Below are 14,555 nucleotides of genomic sequence, written 5' to 3'. Positions count from 1 at the left end.
TGTAGAAGACAGTTCATGTTTATGTTTCTTAGCATGCAACTGCAAACAGGATTTTAGTGAATCATTACCTCAGTTCCTACTGCGAATTTTTCAAATTCGAAAACTCCCATGGGCCCATTCCAAATGACTGTCTGAGTAGTTTCCAAGGCAGAACTGAATGCAGCAACTGAATCTGGGCCAATATCCAGTCCCATCCATCCATCAGGAATTGCAGAAGCAGAAACAACCTAAAGAACAATCCCATGGGCAGATCAAAGTTTAGATTTTCAGCCATCAAATTTGGGTGGAAAGTTTTCTCTTTTTTTGAAGGAATTACTGAAAAGCTTCCAGTATTTATTGGTAATTAATTGATCATGAGCTATAACAAACCTGACAGTTAGCCTCAGGAGCAAACTTATCAGCAACAATTACATCTGTTGGCAACATAAGAGATACACCCTTTTCTTTTGCCTTTGCAAGGAGAGATGTTGCTAGCTCGAGTTTGTCATCTTCCACCAAGGAAGCTCCTACTGGAAATCCTTGTGCTTTGTAAAATGTGAATATCATACCGCCACCCAATAGAAGGATGTCACACTTCTCCAAGAGTGATTCAATAACTCCAATCTTAGATGACACTTTGGAACCACCTACAATAGCCGCAAATGGCCGCTTGGGGTTTGAAACAGCTCCAACAAGGTAATCAAGCTCCTGTGATTTTGTTATAAAAATGAAAAAGAAAAATAGAGAGGTTCAGTCATTCAGACACTCTTTGAAGGAACAAAAAATGGAAGCAGAAATTAATGATTCTTCTTTTAAAGGTGAGTGTTTATACTCCAAGTTCAGGAGTTAGCGAAAAAGTGAAGAGATGCAAACCTTCTGCAAAAGGAACCCTGCAACAGACGGCTTCAAGTAGTTGGTGACTCCCTTAGTTGATGCATGCGCTCTATGAGCAGTTCAAAATGCATCGTTTACATAAAGATCAGCGAGGGAGGCAAGCTTCTTCGCAAACTCTGGGTCATTCTTCTCCTCCTCCTTGTAAAATCTGACATTTTCAAGCAGTAAAACACTGCCGTTTGGCAGCACAGAGACCGATTTCTCAACTTCTGGACCAATAACATCATCTGCTTTTTGAACCTGATTGTGCATGCAAATGCAAATGTTCTTAGCATAAATTAGTACAGATGCGTACACCAAAAGTGTTGACATTGTAACAGAGGAAAGATACCTGTATGCCAAGAAGTTCAGATAACCTTGGTACAAGAGGAGCTAAGCTAAATTTGGGAGTGATACCCTTAGGACGGCCCTGAATCATAAGAATCTACTCATCAGACTGGCACTATGAATCTATGATACTTTGTATGTGAAGAAAAGGTTCACCAACAAGGCAGGTGAGGAGTAAATTATAAAAAATTTCAGCACAATTTACACATACCCCTGCATAATGAACTGCATCTACGATAATCAAATCAATAATGCCAGATCCAAGGACATGCTAACCAGAAGGTTAATTTCTCCTAATACAAAGTAAACAACTGTGTATGCATGTCATCTCAAAATCAATAGAACGAATTGCACACTTTTCTCTGTCCGTGAATACAATAATTCAATTCCTGATGTAGAAGTAATCAAGTAATGTCCTGATAACATCTATAGTAAATCTAGGAATAATGTAGTACAGTATAATATTCAGCACCACTAATGGCCACGGGCACTCATAGAAGCGCATATACGATACCACATCTGAATCCACAGCCTAGAACCTCTGTCAGGCCTACAAATTTCACCATCCGACCATTTTGATTGTCAAGTTTTAGTCAACTGGAAGTATGCAAACAACATTATATCTGAGAAAACATTCAGTACTCGGTTAAAAACAAAACATTCAGTATCGGGATGGCGAGTCTTACGGCTTACCAAGTGGCTGCAAAGGATGACCTTGGCCCCGTTGCCAATGAGGTGTTTGATGGTGGGGATGGCGGCTCGGACTCGGGTGTCGTCGGTGATGTTCTGGCTGGCGTCGAGGGGCACATTGAGGTCGGCGCGCAAGAGCACGCGCTTCCCCTCGAGGTCCGCGGCTGCCAGGTCGCCCACGCTCTTCTTCGCCATCGTCGCCACGGCGCGCGCCAGGCGGCTCCCCGCCGACGCCGAGGCAGCTCGACGCCGCGACGAGACGTGGATCGCCAGCCGCGGGTCGGTCCCGCGGGCCGCGAAGCCCAGCGACCGCGCCGTCGGGCACGGGGAGGCAACGCCAGCGCGGGGAAGCGGCACGGTGGAGGCGGCGGCGCCGGCCACGATCCCGCGGGCCGCGGGGCGGGCCATGGAGGGGAAAGTGGTAGCGGCCACCGACGCCATTGGCAGGAGTTGGGTGCAGTCGTGCAGAGCGGGAAGGAGTGAGAGGGACGACTTCTTCGGAGACAGGGAAAGGATCTGCGACTGCGAGCACCGGATCATCTCCTGGAATATTGGATTGAAATTTCGTGAAAGCTTCGGTCCCTTATAGAAAACTTTCTTTTCAAACTTTTTTTCTTTTTTCATTTTAATTTAGTAGCAAAATTCTCGTTGCAACAACGGGAGAAGATAATTTCAAAAGAACCGAACATAATTGAAGGATCAAACTGCATATATACTAGCTAAATGCAAGTGCTTCCTACAAATAAAAAGAGTATGTTATAATATTATCTATTTAAAAAATAATTTTCATGAAATGTGTTGCACATATGTTTCTATATGAAATATTTCTTATTTGAATTTATACGTAACTATGCATTTAGGTTAAACTGTTTTTTGATATTAGAAGTTTCAGGGATAATTTACAAAATTTACAACGAGAGTAAGTGAAGTGTCAGATTTGCTACCACTATCTACTAGGGGTGAAAATGGTATGGAAATTTTACGGATTCCGAACCTATTTTCGAAAACGGAATCCGTCGATCGGAATTTTTTTGGAATTTTTCGGAAACGGAAAGAAATTTAGAAATATTTTCACAGAAACGGAATCGAAAATGATAAGGGCAATTTCCGTCAGAACTCAGAATTGATCGAAAACTTTCCGGAAATTGTGTGATTGAAATACCCTGAATTTTTTTAAGCACTGAATAGTGAATACCATAGTGTTTGGCTGTTATTTATTTTTTTAAAAAAAATATTTGTTATGCAAATCTGAAGTTACATAAGAATATTTTTTTCTTGCATTGGGATTTATCAACAATATTACTCTCTTAAACATAGATAATTTATTCCATAGATTGTGTTTTGTGATGTAGTGTTGAAACTTAATAATTGGACTTATGATTGTGTTTTATGATGAATTGTTGACCATTGAGACTTGAGAATTGGGTTTTTCAGTTTGAGGGATTTTTTATTCTAATAAATTTTATTTACCGTATTCGCGCCGGTTCGATTTCGGTTTCGATAAATTTGATTTCGTTTTCGTATCCGGGGTTTCTGATTCAAAAAAAATATATGAAAACAAAATCGATAAAGATGGTTTCCATCCGTTTCCGTACCGTTTTCATCCTTACCACTATCTGGTAACAACCAAAATTTGTGTTTTCTACGTGGACACTATCACAAAGTAAGTATAAATATATAGTGATTGGTATCATAAAGCTGCTATAGCTGGTCCATCACCGGTTGAACTGTGAGACCGTTTGTGTATGGCTGATCAATTGTGATAGAAAATTGGCATCATAAATCGATTTGCATGTGTCGAAAATTGAGAAGAAAATAATAAAAAAAATGCAAAGGTAAGATTTTTTTTTTCAAATCAAAGGGGATAGCGTTGTACTTCAGGCTCCTACCTCCGTGAAACTGTTCATAAACACACACGATACTTTTTTTTAGATAAACACACACGATAGCAAAAGACAGGCAGAACTGCAGAAGGCCCATCCACCCCGCCCAGCGAGTAGCGAGGCTTCGCGCAGCGCGTCTGAATCTCCCTACGAGCACGGGGTAGGAGGACACTGATATGATGACGAAGCCACGGAGAATGATGAACCAAAATTTCTCACAGAAACGAGTATTACCGACAACTTTCTTATTCTATTTCCTATTCTCAAATTTAAAAATTTTTAGTCAAAAATCGCATCCAACATAATCACTAACCTGTCTCTTAATATTCTAGGTTCCCAACTACTAATATCTCGTTCCCCACTTTAAGGGTGCAATTCTTTGTTTCCAATCGCTCTCTCGCGTGCACGGAGAAAAAATAACCACACACCGATAAAAAAAATAATAACGAGATTAAGGAGAATGCCCATATGGAAGGGATAGAAAAACTAATTTTCTCCGTTAGTAGTTAAAGGGAGGGCCCACTTTTCATTATAGGAAATCAATTTTAGGCTTTTTTTTAAGTGATAGTTTTCTCACTTCTTATATTCAGTTTAGAAGATCCAAAAAATATAGTTTTGGGAATTGATTATTGGGATACTCTTGGTGATGCTCTTTACTTCCTCTATCCCCTACAAAGACTTCACTTTTAGCCATTGATGATTGACAAATTAGTGGCAAGAGTAAAAGACCAGAGTGTACCTTATCAATAAGATAATGTTCTGCTTCAAAAGCGATAAGATATAAAATTTTCTATTTATAAACCTAGAATAGGTAAGAGGATAAAAACTACTACTTTCTAGGACAAAGTTTGGAATGAAGTCATTTTTTAGGGAAGTACTAGTAGAGACAAAGATATCCCTACTACATATGATTTCGACACTACATATGATTTCGACAATTAATGCACAGATTTGGATACATCGATGATTAATGCCCAGATTTGGATATCCAAATCTGTGCACTATCCATACGTTACTCTACCTTTGCCGATGCAGTTGTCATGGCCCCTGCTGATCTATATATAGGAGGGGAAGCTTGTTAATTTTGACAAGAGAACAAGGTACTCGCGGAAGAACTAGAGTGGTATTCGAGCTCACTGCTGATCGAGGCCATGTCGACCGGTCACCTCCGCGTCTTCGCGGTCTTCCTCGTCGTGCAAGTTTACCTGCTTGCGATGATGGCCGCGCCATGGACGGTACAGGCCGGACCTGTGGTCTCGTTGCTTTCGAATGTATGCTGCTCTATGCACATTGCCGGCTGTTGCCCCGCCATTGCCGGCGGCGGTGGCGGCAGCGGCGATGCCGCCAAGGCCAAGCCTTGACCTATGCATCCATGGAAACGCCACATTCCTGCGGCTTCCGTCAATCTCCTCCCGGTATTTGGTATCCAGCATTGTGACAGAATAAACAAATGGCTCGTGTCCCTGTAATGTTAAGAGTTCGTGGTATTGTGAGAATAATTCGCAAATAAAATGGGAAGAGATTCTTGTCTTCAGGCTAAGTAAATTCGTCTTCTGTCTAGTTTGCAGCTTGTTTTCTTCTACTAAGAAAAATAACAGCTGGATTTTGTGAATATGTGCTGTGCGGTACTGCAATTCTGAAAATATTTTCTGAATTAGGGGCACAAAAATGTACTGTAGCCCTCAGTCTGTTGCTTCTCATAAAGCTAGCGAATGCTACACTTTGCTCATTTAGAAAAAAAAAAAAAAGGAGTAATACTTTGAAAAGTTCACCCATCGTTCAAGCCCTGGGTAGACCATTTGTCGAGATAAACGAGAGATTTTCCGCTATTTTTTGATAAAAATATTTTCGATAATTATTCAAATTTTTACTATTTTTTATGAAGTCAGTGAAAAATGTTTGGAAACGGGTAACTTGACAGTGTTAATATCCTAAATTTCTAGAAAATATAAAACAATTAGTAGCAATGTTTTCGTTGAATTGTACAAATTCTAACTACCTAAAACATTTAAAAAAAACAAAAGTGAGACATGACATTAAAGAATTTTTTTTCTATCCTTTGAAATACCATCATTGATTCTTCATCCGTACTCTACAAACGCAAAACTAAATCACACTAAAGAATACTTTTATATGTTGATATTTACAAAAACATATATATGTTGATATTTACAAAAACATATAATAGTATTGAAGTAATTACTATAAAATGATCACATGCTTTAAATGATTTAAAAATAATATAAAATGTTCTTCAGGGAAAAAATATGGGTCAAATTAGCAATTGAGCCAAGAGACACGTTGATTTTTTAGTGTATTCTTAACTTGTTGTTTATACCTGTTTTTCATAAAGCTGGATAGTGTTAAAGTTTGCTCGGTTGGAAAAAGAAAATCAAATAGCTTATCTATTTTATTTAAGGTAAAATAGGCAGTAGGCAGGAGTGTTACAGTTGGCTTAGTTCATGCCTGACCATTTTTTTCTAAGTTAAAAAAGATATCCCCTAAAATTAAGCGACGGATTTACCCATTCTTGTCTACTTTAATTAATTGTATAGTCAGAGATAAAATTCCACAGTATGGTAGTATATTTGGGTTGGATACCACGGTATGGAACGAATCGATCATGAGTTTGAAATACAGCTTGGCTTATTAATGGTCAAATTTGGATAATCATCCATTCTTAGATTCGATATAGAATGAATCAATCATGGGTTTAAAAATATGGGCTGGATTATCGATGGTCAGATTTGGATAATCATCCATTTCTGGGTTCGATATAGAATCAATCAATCATAGGTTTAAAAATATGAGCTGGAATATATGGTCAGATTTGATAACCATCCGTTCCAAAAATAGCCTATGTTGATGTGTTTGCTAGCCTATTACACATACTACTCTATCTAAAAAAAATCCAATTCCTAAGATGTATATAGACAATGTGCATGTTCAGATACATTTGATTGAATTTTTTGGGATGAAGAGAGTAAATAAGAAGCAACCCCTTCTTTCACAATATGAGAGGCACCCGTGGAAGAATTAGTGGTGTTCTTGCTCAGTGCTGATGGAGGCCATGCATGTCTACCGGATGAAGCTGGATAATCAATGGCCAGGTTTGCACATGGCCAAGATATCATGAATTTGGGTTCGATATGGAATGAATCAATAATGGGTTTAAAAATATAAACAGGATTATTAATGTTTACATTTAGATAATCATCCATTCTTAAGTTTGATATGGAATGAATCAATCACACGTTTTAAAATATTAGCTGGATAATCAATGGCCAGGTTTGCACATCAATCCATTCCCAAATCTGCCTATGTCTATGCAGTTTGCCATGATCCCTGCTGCATATAAAATTAGATCCAAGCCTTGCTTTGCTTTGACAAGACGAGAGGTAGTGAGGTACCCGTGGAAGAATTAGTGGTGTTCTTGCTCAGTGCGGATCCAGGCCATGTCGACCGGCGGCAACCTTCGCGTCTTCGTGGTCCTCCTCGTCGTGCAGGTCTGCCTGCTCGCGTTGCTGGCGACACCGTGGACAGTGCATGCAAGGTCTGCAACCGCGATGTTCCCGGCTAATTGCCCATGCCCCCGCTTCGCCGAATGTTGTCGTGCTGCAGCCACCGGCCGCCATGGCCAGTTGGCCACCAAGTCCAATCCATGACCCATTCATGGAGCACTGCTTTCTTGTGTCTTCCTGTAATCTCCTCCGACGGTTCTGTATCAGTGCTCCGACAGAGCAAGCGTGTTGCTAGCTGCGAGTACTTTTTATATATGGTTGTGGTGTAACGAAGTTCATCGTATTGCGGATGAGTACTTAGCAAATAAAAATGGAAGGAGATTATTATCAGAAGTTCGAGCTATCTTCTCTTCTTGTTTCCTGTTTGTTGCTTGTTTTCTTCACCCCGTGTACTCGATAGTGTGGTGCACTCGTAGAATTTTTACGACATTTCTGTTTGTGTGATCCATAACCATAAGTATACATTTCTACCGCTTGGAAAGATTAAGAGCATGCCTACTTCATCCTCTAATCCAAACGTTTCTATTGGGCTGTTTATACGAGGAGGTTATGATCGATTTAAAATAGCTGCAGATCAATTAAGTACTCCTTCTGTTCCAAAATACATCTACATATAAAAATAGAGCCTGTGGCTCATCATTTTTATTTTTCTTAATCTACAAAATTATAATCTAATTTCATCATATGGTGTACGCTCTTGTTTTTTTTCTTTAATTAATGTAGTAATTTCTAGATATCCAAAGTGAATATTGATCCTTTCTTTTAGGGCCCATAATCAATCACAAGAGCACGTTTTGTTATATTTTTTATTATGAAAGATATTTTTTATGAGTTTCACTTATTTTTAAATTGTATTCCTACTTTATTCTGATTTTTTTAGAATTTTCATTATTTCAGTTATCTCTTAATTGTATTCTAGTCTCTTTTCGAGTTGCATAGATAGATAGATAGATAGATAGATAGATAGATCGATCGATCGGTAAGCATTTTAGTTTTTAGCCTCTGTTCTAGCTATCTTAATTATAGATAGAGAGATAGATAGATATATTTGGATTTTAGTTTTCTACTCATTTCGAGATGCCTTAATAATAGATAGATATATTTCTATTTTTTAGCCTCTTAAAGTTGTCTTAGTTATAATGGAAGTAGATTTTTGTCTCTCGAGGAGACATCCCCTTGTTTTGTGCATGGCGTTCAAACAGCTATCAATTTTTAAAAAAAAATTGTCAAAATAGATCAATGTATGATATATCTTTTCGTAAAGATGCAAATTAAAATTCTACTTATACAATTCGAAAAAAAAACAAATTTGACCATGAATTACGCGTTCTTTTTATAGTCAAATTTTCTATTTTTGTTTCTATTTGTATAAGTTAAATTTGAATATGCGTGTTTGTGAAGTGACATATCACGTATTGATCTATCATACTAAATGTTTTCAAATTTTTGATGATTTTTGAAGTTGACATGAAAAACGAAGAGATATCGTCCCCTTAAGGGATGAATAGAGTTTTCCAAATTATAATAGATAGATATATAGACAGATAGGTAGATTTCGAATCAGCATTAGTTTGCTATTTGGTAATTTTTGGTAAGTTGCAAACCAGAGGTTCCCATAGGAGCTGTCTTACCAAAAAAAAACACTGCCTGTGATTCTGTGAAGATGTCATCAATATTTATAGGAGCGCCTGACCGCCTGTTACACACACCAGAGGTTCCTGTGGGAGAGAATCAGATCATTCTTAGCTCTGTGCCGATAGAGGCCATGTCGACCAGTAGCCTCCACGCCTTCGTGGTTTTCTTCGTTGTGCAGGTCTGCCTGCTCGTGGTGATGGCGTCGTCGTCGTCGTGGACGGTGCAGGGACGGCCTGTGGCGCTGGAGTCCGTGCCCGCTTGCTGCTTCTACCACCCGGATTGCTGCCAGGCCGCCGGCGCCGATCCGGCGATCGCTGATCCGTGATCCCATCCGTCTCATCCAAGACGATCTGTGCACGTAGTCACGTATACGTGCTTGCCTTCGATGTGGCTGTGTAGTGATCTCCTGCTTGTCTGTTTCCTTGATGTTTTCTAGAACTTGTTCCGCTCTGGTTTCTTAGCACTGCTATTGGTACTTCATTAATAAAGTGGGAGGAGATTGCTGTCTTCGCTAATCTCAAATCAAGTGGGAAAAGATTGAGTTGTGCCGTTGTGGGATTGTCCCTTCAAGCTATGCACTTATTTTCCGTTCAGTTTGCACCTGTATTTCATTCAGTTTGCAGTATGTTTTTGTTTTATGTAAAAGAGGGCGGATATGCAGTGGAGAAAGTTCCAGCACATCATAGCGCTCTGTTGAAAGCCCGATTAGCTTTTCCTCTCTTTTTTTGCCATTAGCAAATAAGTATTTAAGTATTAACTATTTAAAAATGTGTTTATTTAATTTTTTAAAGAAATTTCTATATATATTTTTTTTAAAAAAACATATAGTTTAGCAGCTGAGTCTTGGTACATCACCACTTTCCATATTTCCACATCTTGTAATTTAAAATATGCAGATGTTGATCATGCCAAAGTATGTTTACATAAAAATGTGAAAACATGCTAAATATTGTATTATGTTAAAAAAAAGCAGAAGTAAATAAGCTATGTCTCCTTTTTGTGTACCGTACATATGTGATCATAATTCAACACATACTCTCATGCAAACATATTCTAACATGATCTACAGCTACATAGGTGTGTTTAGATCCAGATCCAGGAGTGTAAAGTTTTAGCGTATCACATCGGGTATTATATAGGGTGTCGCATGGGGTGTTTGGGCACTAATAAAAAAACTAGTCCCCCCATTTCACAATGTAAGACTTTCTAGCATTGCCCACATACATATAGATGTTAATGAATCTAAACGCATATATATGTCTAGATTCATTAACATCTAAATGAATATGAGTAATGCTAGAAAGTCTTACATTATGAAACGGAAGAAGTAATTACAGAATCCATCAGTAAACCGCGAGATGAATTTATTAAGACTAATTAATCCGTCATTAGCAAATGCTTCCGGTAGCACTACATTGTCAAATTATGGAGCAATTAGGCTTAAAAGATTCGTCTCACAAATTAGTCGCAATATGTGCAATTAATTATTTTTTAGCCTATATTTAATACTTCATGTAGGTGTTTAACGTTTGATATGACGGAGTGAAAAATTTTGAGGGAAGATCTAAATAGGGCCATACTTTTCTTTCTTTATGTGAGACAAGAGGTCTAAGAATTTTGCACATCCAAGTTTGCCACCAAGGCTAAGGTTTTGCTAGCTTGGTGAGCAGAAGGACAATTTTGAACCAGAAGAAATGTTTGGTAGATTTGGATGGACAATGAAACGTTTGGAACCAAACTAATTGATTATTCTACCTCAACTTCATACACCTAAGACAATAAAAAGTAGCAAAAATGGCAAAAGCACGAACATAACTCAAACTAGACAAGACAAATAGAGCTATCAACTCAAATGGGTTGAGTAGTACTGTAGTAGGTATCATGTAAAGAGCACAACAGGGGATACAAACAAATTGGATAGAACTCAAGGAAAATGTGTTTGCATATATATGTATATATTATGTATAAATGTTTAGTCACACCCTTATTTCAGTATAGACATGGTCTACATCAAAGCATAGCGTTTAAATGGTACTGCCATAGACACGCAACAGTAACGTATACCAGGGAAGCTTCAAGCCCTCATGCACAGCTCAACACAAAAAAAAAAAGAAAAGAAAAGAGAATACCATAAAGTGTAATGATACATGTTTCAGCATATAAAAGACACATGAACATGGTCATCGCTGCAGTAAAGTCCAGGCTGCTGAGTGTATCCTTGCTTAGCCAGCAATGACCGTGCTTTCATCACAAGGTCCTTGTTTGACACATTTCCGCGCTTGTCTGCAAGAATGGTCTGGATAGCATTGCTGAGGGCACCATATGAAGAACCCTGCGGTGTGGTTGCATCGGCTGATGTTTGATTACTTTGGCACCCACTGATTAGAATGCCGTTGTTAGGTGCCCATGGCTTAGTCCCAGCATACACCTCGTCAACACTGTGAACCTCTTGTTCTATCGCTGGCTTGAAAGCTTCTTCCTCATTGCCTTCAAGCTTAACCTTCAGAAACTCTTGAGCCAGGGAGCCAACCATTCCCATGAGACCGCCCTGCTCGCCTGATTGACCTTGCTGGAATTTCCCAAGCATGACTTTCATGAATTTCTTGACCTTTGGGCTAGCATCATCTCCAAAGATGTTAAACAATGTCATACGAATTGAGCCCACATCAATGTCATCCTTCCCAGTTTTCTCCTTAAGCATCTCAATAAGAGTTGAAAGTGGCAGTGACCGATTTTTAGTGTGGCCATCAGTTGGTTGAGCGTATGACTCATCCTGGTCCTCACCTCTATAGTGGCTCTGGCTATGGCGACTACGAGGGAGGTGGATTCCCTCAGACTCAAACACATCCCGAACAGTCTCTTTGAGAAATGACCGGAAACCACTGCCAGAATCAGAAGGTTCTTCGCGTTCACGGGACTGGGTTTGATTCTGCTTGGTACTATTACCTATCTGCTCCTTGGCGCTGTCCAATAGGCCACCACTGTGGCAAGAATCAGAGACGATGGTAAATAAGCAACCATTGGGCACCTTTTGCACAAGTTCTCTGAAATCTTGATCTGCATATAGCAACAACGAATGAATTAACTTATAATATTTGCTTGTACTCGTCTTGATATGAGAGTATCTTTTCAGATCACAAGCAGAAATATGGAGTGCAAAAGGCCAAAATGATTGGCCTGGCATATTGATAGAAGGAAATCATCATCTAGATAGAAAGTAACAGTCTATCAACTAGAAAAGAGAATGAATCAGAAATGGTTGAAACAAACTAAAATCTGGTCTAAACATTTTCTCGCTTTCGATCAAGGCATATGGCATTTGTGATAAGAAATGTTCACTTAGACATGAATGATTGGCTAATCCTGCACGATAACTACCATTTGGTAGGACCAGAACAAAATTCAGACAAGAAAGTTCCCTAAGTGGCAAGAGACATTATTTGCTTCACCCTAAGAAACAAAAAGGTAACTTGTGAGTCATTTACGGTCATTGAGGACGTACCATGAGGTACCACATTTTCTATTGTAAATTTAGTACCACATTTTCTATTTTAAATTTGGTATCTCTTGGTACCTAGGTACTAGAAGATATCAAATTTTACACTAAATTTTTTTTTACCTCAGGGTACCTCCTTAAGGACAGTAAAATTACTCATTAGATAGTTAGATGTTGATCGACAAGAAAAAACCAGTTTCTTGATAAATAAATGATTTGTATTTATATTAAAATGTTATTCCCTTCTAATTCCGACAGTATCAGCAGTTGAGCTGCATCTTGAAATTAACAGTCCAACAGAAGTGAGGGCATAAGAAATCCAAACTTTTAGCAGATCAGAACCATTTAGACTCTTAGTTTAACAGCCAACAGGGAAAAAACAACAAATGAAGCCTAATCGATATTAAGTATAAGCTCTAAATCATAAACACTACGTGACTACGTGAGTAATGAACTCTCTGTCCCCCACAGAGAGAAAAAAAAAATTGTCTGATCGAAATATCGAATCATCTACTAGTAATCAATCTGAAGCATAGGACCTAAAATCATAAACGGTCAACACAATCTAATAGAACCATCTAATATTTTGATTCCCAATAACTAATCCTGAATTAGATCTGCATCCCATCAGCGTTGACCTGCCTCTTCCCCGTTTGCTGTTCACATCTGAAGGCAGCACACAACTTTTGAACTCCTGACTTTTACAGCTTATCGATTGCAACAGTATGATGAAGGAAGAAAAGAACACAAAGGGGAAGGGCCAATTCCCGATCGCACCTGTGATAAGGTTCATGTCGCTGGGAACGATGCACTCGTCATAGCCGGTGTCGTCGTTCTGCCCTGTCTCGGCGGGCAGCCGGGTGCCGTGGCCGCTGTAGTGGAAGAAGAGGAAGTCCCCGGGGCGCGCGTCCCCGACGAGCTGCGCCAGCGCCCGGCGGATGTTGGCGCCGGTGGGCTGCGTCCCGGAGGAGTCGCGGTCGAGGAGGACGCGGATGTCGTCCTCGTCGAAGCCGAAGCGGTCGACGAGGCAGCGGTGCATGCGGTCCACATCGTTGTGGCAGCCCTTGAGCTCAGCCTTGGTGCCGGGGTAGTTGATGCCCACCAGGAGCGCGCGCTTGCGGCCCATCGCGGCGGCGTGGATCTCCCCTCTCTGCGCCGCCGGCTGCGGCGTCGGTGGCCGGAGGAGTGGGTGCGGGTTTCGTCGGTTGGTGATCGGGGAATGATCTTTTTTTTTTTATTTATTTTACTACTAGTACTTCTTTTCTTTTGCCCGAAGGTGCGCTGCGTTGATTGGCGTTTCCGATCTGGCAGGTGGGGACTTGGGCGATGCGGATTGGTGCAGCGTGAAGGTGTGCCGCTTGCGATGAGCAAACGCCCCCTTCAATGCTGAACACCATGTTCGAGAGAAGGAAAAAAAATTGAGGCTGTGGTTAGTTCCACGTTAAAATTAAAAGTTTAAAGAAATTAAAATAATATGATGGAAAAATTAAAAGTTTGTGTGTGTAGAAAAGTTCGATGCGACGAAAAAATTGAAAGTTTAAAGAAAAAAGTTGGAATCTAAACAGGGCCTGAGTATATATATACAAAATGATATGAGCTATTAGTATATACTAATTAATATAAAAGTAATTTTAAACTGAAAATGATTTTTAAAGCAATTTTTTTTGTAGAAAGTTTTTGCAAAAAGTATATCATTTAACTGTTCGGGAAGTGAGTGCGTGAAAAACGAGACTTTTTTCTTCTCTTTTTTCTAAGCTGGGTGCTTAGAAAAAAAATAGTAAATGCAAGCAAAGCAAGAAAATAGCTATACAATATAAGATGGTATATTGCAGTAAAAAAATACTAAATATAGCCATAATATAATTAAAACTAGTAGAGTGGCCCGCGCAATTGCACTCATACAAAATTATCTACTCTCTCCATCCCATAATATAAGAAAATAAAATCGGATGTGATATACACCATGCATGTCTGCCCCATATACTAGAAACATGGGCACTGTGGGGCTGTTTGGATGCCTACCTCAATTTACCACTGTTTTTTACCAAAGATGTGGCAAGATGCAAATTGTGTGGCTCAAAATTTGATGGCCACACTTGTGGCAAACTTTGGCTAAGAAAAGGGTCAATG

At 39.5% G+C, this 14,555-nt stretch overlaps 1 protein-coding gene and 1 pseudogene across 1 annotated transcript; both read right to left on the bottom strand.

The window, feature by feature from the left end:
- Positions 1-237: 237 nt before the first annotated feature.
- On the bottom strand, positions 238-2,402 carry LOC127753785 (phosphoglycerate kinase, chloroplastic-like; annotated as a pseudogene).
- An 8,461-nt stretch (positions 2,403-10,863) lies between these two features.
- On the bottom strand, positions 10,864-13,734 carry LOC127760342 (metacaspase-4-like). The gene is made up of 2 exons (XM_052284581.1): positions 13,203-13,734; positions 10,864-11,986 (listed from the first exon to the last, which is right to left on the bottom strand). Exons 1-2 carry the CDS (start codon positions 13,549-13,551, stop codon positions 11,082-11,084), a joined length of 1,254 nt encoding a protein of 417 aa, XP_052140541.1. The 5' UTR covers positions 13,552-13,734; the 3' UTR covers positions 10,864-11,081.
- Between the last annotated feature and the right edge of the window lie 821 nt (positions 13,735-14,555).

The sequence above is a fragment of the Oryza glaberrima genome, chromosome 1, assembly GCF_000147395.1.
Source record: "Oryza glaberrima chromosome 1, OglaRS2, whole genome shotgun sequence".
Taxonomy (NCBI): Eukaryota; Viridiplantae; Streptophyta; class Magnoliopsida; order Poales; family Poaceae; genus Oryza; species Oryza glaberrima.
Note: the sequence above shows the minus strand (reverse complement) of the source record. Positions and strands in the feature narration are given on the sequence as shown.

Excerpts from the sequence above, each read along its gene's own strand:
- LOC127760342 (XM_052284581.1), bottom strand. The coding sequence starts at position 13,551 with ATGGGCCGCAAGCGCGCGCTCCTGGTGGGCATCAACTACCCCGGCACC. Across the intron at positions 11,987-13,202 it reads CGACATGAACCTTATCACAG|ATCAAGATTTCAGAGAACTT; the intron begins GTGCGATCGGGA and ends TGCTATATGCAG.